The sequence below is a fragment of the Salvelinus fontinalis genome, chromosome 17 (genome assembly GCF_029448725.1).
Source record: "Salvelinus fontinalis isolate EN_2023a chromosome 17, ASM2944872v1, whole genome shotgun sequence".
Classification (NCBI taxonomy): domain Eukaryota; kingdom Metazoa; phylum Chordata; class Actinopteri; order Salmoniformes; family Salmonidae; genus Salvelinus; species Salvelinus fontinalis.
Window position 1 is genome coordinate 24422644 of NC_074681.1, and position 15257 is coordinate 24437900.

The following is a 15257-nucleotide window of genomic DNA, read 5'->3' on the forward strand; positions in this document are numbered from 1 at the left end:
GACCTGCTCCACTGTAGCCCCGTCGATGTGGATGAGGGCGTGCTCGCCCCCCCGTTTCCTGTATACCACCATCAGCTGCTTGGTCTTATTGACGTTGAGGGAGAGGTTGTTGTTTTGGCACCACACTACCAGGTCACTGAACTCCTCCCTGAAAGCTGACTCATCGTTGCCAGTGATCAGGCATACCACTTTCGTGTCGTCAGCAAACTTGATGGTGTTGGAGTCGTACGAGGCTACGTATTCATGGGTGAACAAGGAGTACAGGAGGGGACTAAGCAAACACCCCTGTGGGGCCCCTGTGTTGCGGGTCAGTGTGGCCGAGGTGATTGAGATTGCTTCATCTATGGATCTGTTGGGGTGGTATGCAAATTGAAGTGGGTCTAGGGTGGCTGGGATGGTGGAGTTAATATGAGCCATTACCAGCTTCTCAAAGCGCTTCATGATTACAGAAGTGAGTGCTACTGGGCAGTAGTCATTGTGGCATGAAGCCTTAGAGTTCTTGGGAACAGGAATCATGGTGGTCATCTTAAAACATGTGGGTATTACAGGCTGGGACAAGGAGAGGTTGAACATTACCATATATATGTCTGCCAGCTGTTCTGTGCATGCTATGAGAATGTGCCCTGGAATACCTTTGGGCCCTGCGGCCTTGCAGGTGTTGACCTGACTAAAAGACCTTTCTCACTCTGCCTCGGCGAGTGAGATCACCCAATCCTCTGGGTCGGTGACGATTTCACACCCGGCACGATGTAGTTGTTGTCAAAGCGTGCATAAAATGCATTGAGTTTGTCTGGTAGAGAGGCATCGTTGGGCAGACGGTAGCCCCTGCCAAATGCGGCGGGCGTCAGAGCCTGTGGTATGATTTCACCTTACTCCAATATTGTCCTTTTGCTCATTTGATGTCTCTGAGGAGGTCATAGCGAGACTTCTTGTACTTATTCCTGTCCTAGGCCGTAGCCTCAGGGTTGTCTGCGATAGCTCTGTGTGCAGTAGCCCTGTCCTTCAGTTTAGCGCCAACCTCTGTGTTAATCCAGGGTTTTTGATTGGGGAAGCAGCGAACCCTCACCGTGGGGACAACGCCGCCGATAAGTTTTCTACTGAAGCCGGTGACGGAGGTGGTTAGCTGGTCAATGCTAGCTTGGTGGCTGCATATGAAACACGCCAGGGTCCAACGTTAACATTTTTTTCTCACTGGCCCAAATAGAATTTCTACTGGCCCGGACATGGTGTTGTTCTTAAATGCATTGGGGTCATGCAGAGCCTATAGGTTGGCATGCTCGCTCTCTATATATATTCAGCTATTAATAGGCTACGTTTGGTTAGGTATGTATTAAAAAGAAGTATAATATAATTTAGTAAGGCAAGTCATTACTCTTCTTTAGAATTGCATTGTATTAATATATTATTTTCTTTCTTCTACAGTATGTCATTATGAGGATATTTGAAAATAGGACACTGCCCCTTAAAGACAAATGTTCCAAAAGAGATCTTGACATATTTTTTTATATTTTTTTATCCCCCTTTTCTCCCCAATTTCCGTCGTATCCAATCGCTAGTAATTACTATCTTGTCTCATCGCTATAACTCCCGTACGGGCTCGGGAGAGACGAAGGTCGAAAGCCACGCGTCCTCCGAAGCACAACCCAACCAAGCCGCACTGCTTCTTAACACAGCGCGCCTCCAACCCGGAAGCCAGCCGCACCAATGTGTCGGAGGAAACACCGTGCACCTGGCCCCCTTGGTTAGCGCGCACTGCGCCCGGCCCGCCACAGGAGTCGCTGGAGCGCGATGAGACAAGGATATCCCTACCGGCCAAACCCTCCCTAACCCGGACGACGCTAGCCCAATTGTGCGTCGCCCCACGGACCTCCCGGTCGCGGCCGGCTGCGACAGAGCGGGCGCGAACCCAGAGACTCTGGTGGCGCAGCTAGCACTGCGATGCAGTGCCCTAGACCACTGCGCCACCCGGGAGGCCCCGAGATCTTGACATTTTATTTAACTAGGCAAGTCAGTTAAGAACAAATTCTTAGTTACAATGACGGCCTACCTCGGGCCAAACCCGGAAGACGCTGGGCTAATTGGGCGCCTCCCTATGGGACTCCCAATCACAGCCGGATGTGATACAGCCTGGATTCAAACCAGGTACTGAAGTGACGCCTCTTGCACTGAGATGCAATTTCTTAGAGCACTGCGCCACTCGGGAGCTACAGCAGGCTAGCCAAGAACAATGCTAAGTGTCTTTTTGTAGCTTTCGTTTGCAGACAATCAACAGCAGCCAGCATATTGCTGTTCACTATTGAAGGTTAACTTCAATAAATCAATTTCCCTAAAATAAATAAGCTCAACAAGTAGATTGATGGGTGCTTCTTTTTGCTCTGGAAGGCCTGCGCGTGTTGTGAAGGCATCACCTCATATACTGCTCAAGTGCTCCATAAATTGGGACTTGTGGGAGTGTGGTGGTGCTTGAATGAACGGCCAATCATATTACTCAAATACAAATAGCATGACATTTACAAGTGTAGTCTTCAATGGTAGACCGCGACAGAGCAGGTAAATGTTGAACTGGAATGCCAAAATGCTCTGGACTGACGAGATCCACTGGCTGGACACAACGTTATTGTTGGACTCTACACACATTTTTTTTTATATGAATGTGCCTGAAAAACAATAGGCTAAGTGAATTTATTTTTGATTCATCATTACCAGATTATATACAGTGGGGCAAAAAAGTATTTAGTCAGCCACCAATTGTGCAAGTTCTCCCACTTAAAAAGATGAGAGAGGCCTGTAATTTTCATCATAGGTACACTTCAACTATGACAGACAAAATGAGAAAAAAAATCCAGAAAATCACATTGTAGGATTTTAATGACTTTATTAGCAAATTATGGTGGAAAATAAGTATTTGGTCAATAACAAAAGTTTATCTCAATACTTTGTTATATACCCTTTGTTGGCAATGACAGAGGTCAAACGTTTTCTGTAAGTCCTAACAAGGTTTTCACACACTGTTGCTGGTATTTTGGCCCATTCCTCCATGCAGATCTCCTCTAGAGCAGTGATGTTTTGGGGCTGTTGCTGGGCAACACAGACTTTCAACTCCCTCCAAAGATTTTCTATGGGGTTGAGATCTGGAGACTGGCTAGGCCACTCCAGGACCTTGAAATGCTTCTTACGAAGCCACTCCTTCGTTGCCCGGGCGGTGTGTTTGGGATCATTGTCATGCTGAAAGACCCAGCCACGTCTCATCTTCAATGCCCTTGCTGATGGAATGCGGTTTTCACTCAAAATCTCACGATACATGGCCCCATTCATTCTGTCCTTTACACGGATCAGTCGTCCTGGTCCCTTTGCAGAAAAACAGCCCAAAGCATGATGTTTCCACCCCCATGCTTCACAGTAGGTATGGTGTTCTTTGGATGCAACTCAGCATTCTTTGTCCTCCAAACACGACGATTTGAGTTTTACCAAAAAGTTATATTTTGGTTTCATCTGACCATATGACACTCTCCCAATCTTCTTCTGGATCATCCAAATGCTCTCTAGCAAACTTCAGACGGGCCTGGACATGTACTGGCTTAAGCAGGGGGACACGTCTGGCTGCAGGATTTGAGTCTCTGGCGGCTTAGTGTGTTACTGATGGTAGGCTTTGTTACTTTGGTCCCAGCTCTCTGCAGGTCATTCACTAGGTCCCCCCGTGTGGTTCTGGGATTTTTGCTCACCGTTCTTGCGATCATTTTGACCCCACGGGGTGAGATCTTGCGTGGAGCCCCAGATCGATGGAGATTATCAGTGGTCTTGTATGTCTTCCATTTCCTAATAATTGCTCCCACAGTTGATTTCTTCAAACCAAGCTGCTTACCTATTGCAGATTCAGTCTTCCCAGCCTGGTGCAGGTCTACAATTTTGTTTCTGGTGTCGTTTGACAGCTCTTTGGTCTTGGTCATAGTGGAGTTTGGAGTGTGACTGTTTGAGGTTGTGGACAGGTGTCTTTTATACTGATAACAAGTTCAAACCGGTGCCATTAATACAGGTAACGAGTGGAGGACAGAGGAGCCTCTTAAAGAAGAAGTTACAGGTCTGTGAGAGCCAGAAATCTTGTTTGTTTGTAGGTGACCAAATACTTATTTTCCACCATAATTTGCAAATAAATTCATTAAAAATCCTACAATATGATTTTCTGGATTTCTTTTTCTCATTTTGTCTGTCATAGTTGAAGTGTACCTACGATGAAAATTACAGGCCTCTCTCATCTTTTTAAGTGGGAGAACTTGCACAATTGGTGGCTGACTAACTACTTTTTTGCCCCACTGTAGGACTTGCAAATTCATATTCTCTCCCTCCGTGTAAAGAAATTAGACTGCAACCACAGCCCACACAACACACACACCGGGTACCAAGAGGCAGAACAGAAAGAAGAATGCCAAACCAGCAGTGTTTCCCTGTCATCGCTCACTTTGTGATTGACAGAAGCCTGTGCTATCAATAGATCTCTAGAAAATGCATATCGTTCATTCTAGTGGGAGAGAGCTCGGCAGACTTTTCTGACTAGCGAATTGAAAAGTAGCTTACTTAATTTAAGTGGGAAAAGTACCCTGCTGAAAATGAGCAATCGGCTGTATAGCCGACAGCCGGCGCTTGTGAAAAACTCTGCTGTCTATCATTAGAGTCATGATAAGCCTGCTGTTAGGTCTGGAATTAAAATGGATTTTGGGGGAGTTTGTATCATTTGATTTACACAACATGCCTACCACTTTATTATTGTGAAACAAGCAAGAAATGAAACTAAAAAAATCAGAAAACTTGAGCGTTCAATCATAACAATTCACCCCCCCAAAGTCAATACTTTGTAGAGCCACCTTTTGGAGCAATTACAGCTTCAAGTCTCTTGGGGTATGTCTCTATAAGCTTGGCACATCTAGACACTGGGATTTTTCCCATTCTTCAAGGCAAAACTGCTCCAGCTCCTTCAAGTTGGATGGGTTACGCTGGTGTACAGAAATCTTTAAGTCATACCACAGATTCTCAATTGGATTGAGGTCTGGGCTTTGACTAGGCCATTCCAAGACATTTAAATGTTTCCCCTTAAATCACTCAAGTGTTGCTTTAGCAGTATGCTTAGGGTCATTGTCCTGCTGGAAGTAAAACCTCCGTCCCAGTCTCAAATCTCTGGAAGACTGAAACAGGTTTCCCTCAAGAATTTCCCTGTATTTAGCTCAATCCATCATTCCTTCAATGCTGACCAGTATCCCAGTCCCTGCCGATGAAAAACATCCCCACAGCAGGATGCTGCCACCACCATGCTTCACTATGGGGATGGTGAGACGTGTTGGGATTGCGCCAGACATTGCGTTTTCCTTGATGGCCAAAAAGCTCAATTTTAGTCTCATCTGACCAGAGTACCTTCTTCATATATTTGGGGAGTCTCCCACATGCCTTTTGGTGAACACCAAACGTGTTTGCTTATTTTTTTCTTAAGCAATGTCTTTTTTCTGGCCACTCTTCCATAAAGTCCATCTCTGTGGAGTGTACGGCTTAAAGTGGTCCTATGGACAGATACTCCAATCTCTGCTGTAAAGCTTTGCAGCTCCTTCAGGGTTATCTTTGGTCTCTTTGTTGCCTCTCTGATTAATGCCCTCCTTGACTGGTCCGTGAGGTTTGGTGGGCGGCCCTCTCTTGGCAGGTTTGTTGTTGTGCCATACTCTTTCAATTTTTTAAAATAATGGATTTAATGGTGCTCCGTGGGATGTTCAAAGTTTCAGATATTTTTTTATAACCGAACCCTGATCTGTACCTCACAACTTTGTCCCTGACCTGTTTGGAGAGCTCCTTGGTGTTCATGGTGCCGCTTGCTTGGTGGTACAGACTCTGGGGCCTTTCAGAACAGGTGTATATATACTGAGATCATGTGACACTTAGATTGCACACAGGTGGACTTTATTTAACTAATTATGTGACTTCTGAAGGTAATTGGTTGCACCAGATCTTATTTAGGGGCTTCATACCAAAGGGGGTGAATACATACGAACCACTTTTCTGTTTTTATCATTTAGAATTTTTTGAAACAAGTTCTTTTTTTAATTTCACTTCACCAATTTGGACCATTACATGATGTCCATTACATGAAATCCAAATAAAAATCTATTTAAATTACAGGTTGTAATGCAACAAAATAGGAAAAACACCAAGGGGGAGGAACACTTTTGCAAGGCACTGTACACCTACATTCTGAATATATAAGACTTCCCTGAATTCCCTCATCAACTGCCAACAAGAGCCCCAAGGTATCAATAAGACATTTGAATGGATGGTGCATACAGACAGAGTTCAGAGTTGATGCAGTTTTATGGAATGAATATCGTGCCAAATGTATTGTGAACTTACAGCATGCATTTTGTATTTGTGTATCATGATCTGTACAAATAAGTACCAATCCACAAATGTAAATCACTTTCCACTAATGCAAATCATTTTCCACAAATGCAATTCACTATCCACAAACAAACACCCTTTGATTTGTATTTGTAAATCGATTTATTGCATTAGAATTTAGATATGCAGGTCATTTCCAAGGGCCTTAAGTAAAATGACTGCCATAAAGATTTTCATATAGGAGAGATATGCGCAAACATGACAGATATGGCAAACCTGCAACTCCATGTTTGGAAGCACTTACGTCACCTGACTTTTGGCAGGGATTTGACGACAAGAAAAAATTAAAAAGTTCTCACATGTAGAAAGCGGTTTGTAGTCGTAGAAAAAAGTTCTCACACTGGCCAGCTAATTCAACTATTTGAGCGATGAATGGCTGTACACCGCAATAGTGTTGCAAATATAGAGTAATCTACGGCTAGGGTTTCGATTATTTACTTTGGACATACTATGGTTTCACATATGGTTAACATATTATGGTTCCCACCATACTATATTTTTCTGCAGCCTTGAAAGGCAGGCATCAAGATGGCCAAACGAGAGGCTGCCAGTGATTTTTAGAAATAGCTTTCTAAGGGTACAAACCTTTTTTCTAGAAACACAAAATCGCTTTCTACGCATGAGATTTTGTTTCTACAACTACAATCGCTTTCTAAGCGTGCTAACTTTTTTTTTCTTTCTTGTCGTCAAATCAGTGCCAAAAGTCAGGTGACCTAAGCACTTCCAAATATGGAGTTGCAGGTTTGCCATATCTGTCATGTTTGCGCATATCTCTCCTATATGAAAATCTTTATGGCAGTCACTTTACTTAAGGCCCTTGGAAATGACCTGCAAATCAAAGGGTGTTTGTTTGTGGATAGTGAATTGCATGTGGATAGTGCATATCTAAATTCTAATGCAATAAATCAGTTTACACATACAAAAGGTGTTTCTTTGTGGATAGTGAATTAACTATAAATTAATGTATATACTACCTCAATGGGCCAACCAACCAGTGCTCCCACAAATTGGCTAACCGGGCTATCTGCATTGTGTCCCACCCACCACCCGCCAACCCCTCTTTTACGCTACTGCTACTCTCTGTTCATCATATATGCATAGTATATAGTATAGTCACTTTAACCATATCTACATGTACATACTACTCTATCAGCCTGACTAACCGGTGTCTGTATATAGCCTCGCTACTGTATTTAGCCTCGCTACTGCTATTTTTCACTGTCTTTTTACTGTTGTTTTATTTCTTTACCTACCTATTGTTCACCTAATACCTTTTTTGCACTATTGGTTAGAGCCTGTAAGTAAGCCTTTCACTGTAAGGTCTACACCTGTTGTATTCAGCGCACGTGACAAATAAACTTGATTTGATTTGGAATTGCATTTGTGGATTGGTGATTTACATTTGTGGACTGGTGATTTACATTTGTGGACTGGTGATTTACATTTGTGGACTGGTGATTTACATTTGTGGACTGGTAATTTACATTTGTAGACTGTTAATTTACATTTGTAGACTGTTAATTTACATTTGTAGACTGGCGATTTACATTTGTGGATTGGCGATTTACATTTGTGGATTGGCGATTTACATTTGTGGATTGGCGATTTACATTTGTGGATTGGCGATTTACATTTGTGGATTGGCGATTTACATTTGTGGATTGGCGATTTACATTTGTGGATTGGCGATTTACATTTGTGGATTGGCGAATTACATTTGTGGATTGGCGAATTACATTTGTGGATTGGCGATTTACATTTGTGGATTGGTGATTTACATTTGTGGAGTGGTACTTATTTGTACAGATCATGATACACAAATTCAAAATGCATGTTGTGTGTTCACAATACATTTGGCATGATATTGATCCCATCCGTTTGGGATCCGTTTCTCTCTGCATGTGTGAAACTGGAAGGGGCAGTGAGTGGAGTAGAGGATGTATGGGCCAGATGAAGGACGCCTGACTTCAGAGCTAAAGCATCAAGTATAGCTTAGGGATATAACCCTTGGTGTTCAGCCTCAGGCCTCGAGGGAGGCCCCTCCACTCCAATCAATAGAGAGATGAAAGGCTGGTAGACCAAGTGCCCTAGAAGTTCTTTACCACCACACAGGCCTAATCACCAGTCTCCCATCACACAGGCCTAACCACCAGCCTCCCATCACACAGGCCTAATCACCAGCCTCCCATCACACAGGCCTAATCACCAGCCTCCCATCACACAGGCCTAATCACCAGCCTCCCATCACACAGGCCTAATCACCAGCCTCCCATCACACAGGCCTAATCACCAGTCTCCCATCACACAGGCCTAATCACCAGCTTCCCATCACACAGGCCTAATCACCAGCCTCCCATCACACAGGCCTAATCACCAGCCTCCCATCACACAGGCCTAATCACCAGTCTCCCATCACACAGGCCTAATCACCAGTCTCCCATCACACAGGCCTAATCACCAGCTTCCCATCACACAGGCCTAATCACCAGCCTCCCATCACACAGGCCTAATCACCAGTCTCCCATCACACAGGCCTAATCACAAGTCTCCCATCACACAGGCCTAATCACCAGTCTCCCATCACACAGGCCTAATCACCAGTCTCCCATCACACAGGCCTAATCACCAGTCTCCCATCACACAGGCCTAATCACCAGTCTCCCATCACACAGGCCTAATCACCAGTCTCCCATCACACAGGCCTAATCACCAGTCTCCCATCACACAGGCCTAACCACCAGCCTCCCATCACACAGGCCTAATCACCAGCCTCCCATCACACAGGCCTAATCACCAGTCTCCCATCACACAGGCCTAATCACCAGTCTCCCATCACACAGGCCTAATCACAAGTCTCCCATCACACAGGCCTAATCACCAGTCTCCCATCACACAGGCCTAATCAACAGTCTCCCATCACACAGGCCTAATCACCAGTCTCCCATCACACAGGCCTAATCACCAGTCTCCCATCACACAGGCCTAATCACCAGTCTCCCATCACACAGGCCTAATCACCAGTCTCCCATCACAGCCAGCAGCTCACACAGCAGCATCACAAGAAAACAACACCACTGCTGCTTAGGACAGGAGCCCCCACACATACAAATAGGATTTCAAAGTTGTTCGCTCCCTTTCCTGTCTGTGTTTCAGTGTGTCTGTGAACGCGAGAGTGTGTGGTAAAGAAAGTAGCAGGGGTGTTTTAAACAGCCACGAATGTCGAGGCACAGACCCGTCGCTGTCTTACTGCCTGGATATCCGTAGGGCTGGGCGATATATACAATTCATTCAATTAATTACAATTTATGTTTTTATTAGCGTTTATGTCCGCTTCTCATTTGTCTTTTTGGTCTCATGTTGTCTTTTTGGTATCGTTCGCTCCTTCTGTGCTGTGCACCTTCCCATTTACACCAGAGGTCTGTATATAATGATGAGATGCTCCACCCTAACAATGGGAGTTGTCCCAAAGGCAGGCCACAAGCTTAGTTTCAAAATATGCGCATATGGCTTATTTTGGACAGATTTTGGCGAGCGTGAAACCTCTTGCTTCTCCTCTTTCTCCCAAGCCCCTCCCCTACCAATCACAACAACAAAGATGAGAGATCACTTCTTCCTCTCTGACAAACGGTTTCAACTCGCTATTTGCATTTGAGGTTTGGTCCAACAGAAGTCATATGGACACCACAACACATGGAGACATTCTTTATTGTAATAGAGAAGTTAACCATTCCAACCGTTTCAACTCCTCACATTTCGAGAAGAGCAGATACTACTAAAACGGATGAACCAATGAACATTCATTCTGGAAAATGAATGCTCAGTTTGTCACACTTACAATACGATACCACGTATGGCTACCAGCATTTTAGACAAATAAAGATTGCTATACTACCTGTTTAGTGTGTGTTTTATAAACCTGCAAGAACCATATAACAATTATATAAGAAATTGGCAACTCATTCTGAGAAATAAGGTAGACCACTAGATTTCAACATCTGAACAAAGTGGACAGGCTATCATGACGTTGGAGACAGACAGAAGGGTCTATTCATAACAATTCAACTGTTTTGCCATGTTAGCAGAATTCAGAGATAGTGAAATTACACCAAGATCTAAATTAACTAAACTTTAAATATAAATATTAGCTCGCTACTCACTAGCACGTGGGCTTGTGCTTGAGAGATGGTTTATGAGACCCGTGTTCATTTTCTATAATGCCTGCTACATATGCATTATGCATGGTTCTGGTTAAATGTGTAACAAAAAGCACATTTTTATAGACGGACCTGAAAGCCAGATCAGTGATTAAAAAAAGCTATTTTGATCATGATTAAAACAATGTAATTATTAGTGGGTCTTATGGTTGTGGATGGAATATATTCAGCATTGGTATAATTACACAAACTCTGAATTCATTCCATTATTGCTGACTATTTTAAATGCAGTGGATTTGACCATTAACTGTATAACAAAGCTTATTTAGAGAAAACATATTTTCTTTAAATCAAGATATGTATTGTGAATCGCCCATAAGTTTGAAAAAGAAATTTCAAGATATGATTTTTAGGCCATATTGCCCAGCCCTAGTTATCTGTCATCATCAGCACTGCTCCCCTCCCTCCACCACAGATTCCTGATCTGTCTGTCTGTGTCAGGTCTAGTCTAGACAGAGGGTGGACATCCAGGTTAGGTCCCATAGTAATACCCTGCAGCTCATTCACCTGCTACAGCACTCTACCTCAGGCAGCCAAGCCACACAGGCCTGAGTGGATATGTACTGCCCCTCCTAGGGTCTGTGTAGCAGGGTCACTCCGTTCAGGGTCACTCCTTTCATGCTAGAGACGTAGCCTGCATAGCTACTACTATGTATGTGAGCAATAGGTTATGTTGCCCATGGAAACTATTGAGAAGAGAAGCCTTGCTAAGGTATAATAACAGGGGAGGAATTTAGGAGAGGGGCGAGTTCAATAGAGACATTTTTTAAAAGGGAGTAAAATAGGGAGGTTCTAACTAGAGGTCGAGCGATTAATTAGGGCCGATTTCAAGTTCATAACAATCGGTAATCGGCCTTTTTGGATGCTGATTATGGCTGATTACATTGCAATCCATGAGGAAACTGCGTGGCAGGCTGACCACCTGTTACGCGAGTGCAGCATCAAAAGGACCTGTGGCTGCAAGGAGGCAAGGTAAGTTGCTAGCTAGCATTAAACTTATCTTATGGAAAACAATCAATCTTAACATAATCACTAGTTAACTACACATGGTTGATGATATTACTAGTTTACCTAGCTTGTCCTGCGTTGCATATAATCAATGTGGTGCCTGTTAATTTATCATTGAATCACAGCCTAATTCAACTTTGCCAAACAGGTGATTATTTTTTTTAAACACATTCGTTGCACAAAATGTACCTCACCATAAACATCAATGCCTTTCTTAAAATCAATACACAGAAGTATATTTTTTTAAACCTGCATATTTAGTTAAAATAAATACATGTTAGCAGGCAATATTAACTAGGGAAATTGTGTCACTTCTCTTGCGTTCAGTGCACGCAGAGTCAGGGTATATGCAACAGTTTGGGCCCCCTGGCTCGTTACGAACTGTGTTTCTTCCTAACAAAGACCGTAATGAATTTGCCAGAATTGTATATAATTATGACATAACATTGAAGGTTCTGCAATGTAACAGCAATATTTAGACTTAGGGTTGCCACCCGTTCGACAAAATACGGAATGGTTCCATATTTCACTGAAAGAATAAACGTTTTGTTTTCGAAATGATAGTTTCCGGATTTTACCATATTAATGACTTAAGGCTCGTATTTCTGTGTGTTTATTATAATTAATTCTATGATTTGGTATTTGACAGAGCAGTCTGACTGAGCGGTGGTAGGCAGCAGCAGGCTCGTAAGCATTCATTCAAAAAGCACTTTACTGCGTTTGCCAGCAGCTCTTAGCAATGCTTGACCCAAAGCGCAGTTTATGTCTACAAGCCGATCAACTCCCGAGATTAGGCTGGCAATACTAAAGTGTCTATAAGAAAATCCAATAGTCAAATGTATATGAAATACAAATGGTATAGAGAGAAATAGTTGACGTGTTATAATTCCTATAATAACTACAACCTAAAACTTCTTAACTGGGAATATTGAAGAACTGGGAATATTGAACCACCAGCTTTCATATGTTCTCATGTTCTGAGCAAGGAACTTAAACGTTAGCTTTTTTACATGGCACATACTGCACTGTTACTTTCTTCTCCAACAATGTGTTTTTGCATTATTTAAACCAAATTGAAACATGTTTCATTATATATTTGAGACTAAATAGATTTTATTTATGTATTAAGTTAAAATAAAAGGGTTCATTGTTCATTCAGTATTGTTGTAATTGTCATTATTACAAATATAAAAATCGTCCGATTAATCGGTATGGGCGTTTTTTGGTCCTCCAATAATAGGTATCGGCGGGGAAAAATCATAATCGGTCGACCTCTATTTCTAACCTGTACTTCTAATTAACAGCACAGATTTTTGTTTTCCATTGCAAAACATTTTGCTACAGTGTGGTGTACTGTACCCTACTGAACACGAACCAGTAGGCAGGTGTTCTGTTCACCCAGGTCATGCTATGAAACAAGGTCAGAGAGCCACAAGAAACTCCATCTCCTCAGGAGAACCAACGGAAGAATAGGCTACAAAGTGCTGCTTTTTCACAGCAAAATAATTACAAAGACAATGCTTTCATGGCTTTAATCTTGTGATAATGGAAGCCCATCTGGTTATTGAAGCCTTTAGAAACCAAGCCCCTGATAATGAATGGCTGTCAGTCTGATGTGAGCCATGGCAGAGAATAAGAGAGAGAGCAGACAGAGCAACGCTTCCCTCTGGTCTTCATCCAGACCAAACTGCCTTCATCTACACACAACAAGGCTGCTCGACCGTGGATGCTCAAAAAACCACACCTCTCTCCTTTCATACCACCTCTCAACAATCCTAAAGTAATAATCCAAGCCATGCGACAAACAAATCCCTCACGCTCTAGTGAGTCCACCTGCCAAACCGCTCTTAAGAGGGATACAGGAAAACAAACACATGGCTAACCTTGGCAACCATAATACACAGTTTGCCTCTGTGAGTAGACAAAAATAACCCAGTTAGACAAAAGAGAGACTTACCAGGCTGCTGGTCTGATGTAGCCTGCTGTGGCTGCCTATCCTCAAGGGCGTTCTCACAGACAGTGTTGGTGGCTTGGATAGGCTCTGGTTCTGCATTTGTGGGCATTGGAACGGGTTGTAATTGCGTTTCTGGGTCGTTGTGCATTGGAGAAGGAGACCTCAGTTGCTTAGCGCCAGGTTCTAGATCCGTGTGCGTTGGAACAACCGGTTCTGATTCTGTGTGCATCTGAATAGCAGCCTGTGGGCTCAGTTCTAGGCCTCCTGTGTCCATCTCCTCTGCCTCCTCCTCTGCCTGCAGTGGGGCCTGTTGTGGTGGTGATCCAGTAGGCCTGCAGCTTGAACACACATAGCCCTGGCTGGGCTGGATGTCTGCTTGGCCTGACGACTGGCGCTCACACTCCAGGTGGAGCCATCTGGAAGCAGGAGCAGAGGACAGATGAAGATGTAGGACTCCATCAATGGAAAAAGACAAGGCTAAAACAACTCCATGAGGAGTGAGGAGATTTACAACAGAATGAACAATGGACATGCTCTCGGTGTGTCTACCTTTTACAGCTGTGGCAGGAGAGCAGGTCTTTTTGGTGCTCAGGGTCCAGGATACAGGCACATAGTGGACAGGTAAGGGCGGGGTCCTGATGTTGGACACAGCTCTCACACAGCAGGCTTGTGTGGTGCCACTGACCGCTCGTCCTTGTACCACACTGGATACACACTCTGCAGTTCTGGAGTAGGGAAGAGATAGAAACACAATGGAAACTGGAGCAATGATACTTAATCACATGGGTTTCATTCATCTCCAAGACGTTCAGATGAGGCTTCAGTCAGAACTAAAGTGCCTGGGCGTGAAGCAGCAGCCTCAAGAGTGGGGGAGAGAGGAGAGATGGAGGGTTGGGTGCTGCTTGTGTTGTGTGGACTGTGTTCCTGCCGTGCTGCTGACTCAGACAGAGAGGGAGAAACTGAGTGAGTGTGAGGATGTTCCACCACCTGGCAGGTGCCTGGTTGCTGCTGCGGTCTGCGCTCTGATCCCCACCCGCCACCACCGCTGCAGCTGATAGGATGTTAACCCACCACAACAGCAGCTGATTGGCAGCCGAGACAGGCACTGTGCACCACCCACCCCAACAGAGGAAGAGGGTAGAGGCCACAGGCAGGGGATGACGACGCATACGGTTTGATTCTCCCACCGCACACACCCACCAGTACACACAAACACCCACCAATACACACACACAGACACACCCACCAGTACACACAAACACCCACCAATACACACACACAGACACACCCACCAGTACACACACCCACACACACACACACACACACACACACACATACACCAGTACACACACATACACTAGAACACACACACACACACCCACACACACCCACCAGAACACACACACACACACACACACACACACACACACACACACACACACCAGTACACACACATACACAACAGTACACACACACCAGTACACGTACCCACACCAGTATACACACATCCACCAGTACACACCCACCCACCATTACACACACACACACACACACCAGTACACGTACCCACACCAGTATACACCCACCCACCAGTACACACACCAGTACACACACACCCACCAGTACACACACACACATGAGCTGCCGCA

General features: G+C 44.2%; 1 protein-coding gene across 6 annotated transcripts in view; it reads right to left on the bottom strand.

The window, feature by feature from the left end:
- Window positions 1-15257, bottom strand: part of LOC129814018 (histone-lysine N-methyltransferase 2C-like) — a 120024-nt gene that overhangs the window by 52843 nt on the left and 51924 nt on the right. For all 6 annotated transcript variants that reach the window (XM_055866754.1, XM_055866752.1, XM_055866753.1 and 3 more), the window contains exons 10-11: window positions 14158-14333; window positions 13612-14024 (exon numbers count right to left, since the gene is read on the bottom strand). In XM_055866754.1, coding sequence (XP_055722729.1) covers window positions 13612-14024; window positions 14158-14333 — 589 coding nt within the window. The remainder of the gene's footprint in view (window positions 1-13611; window positions 14025-14157; window positions 14334-15257) is intronic.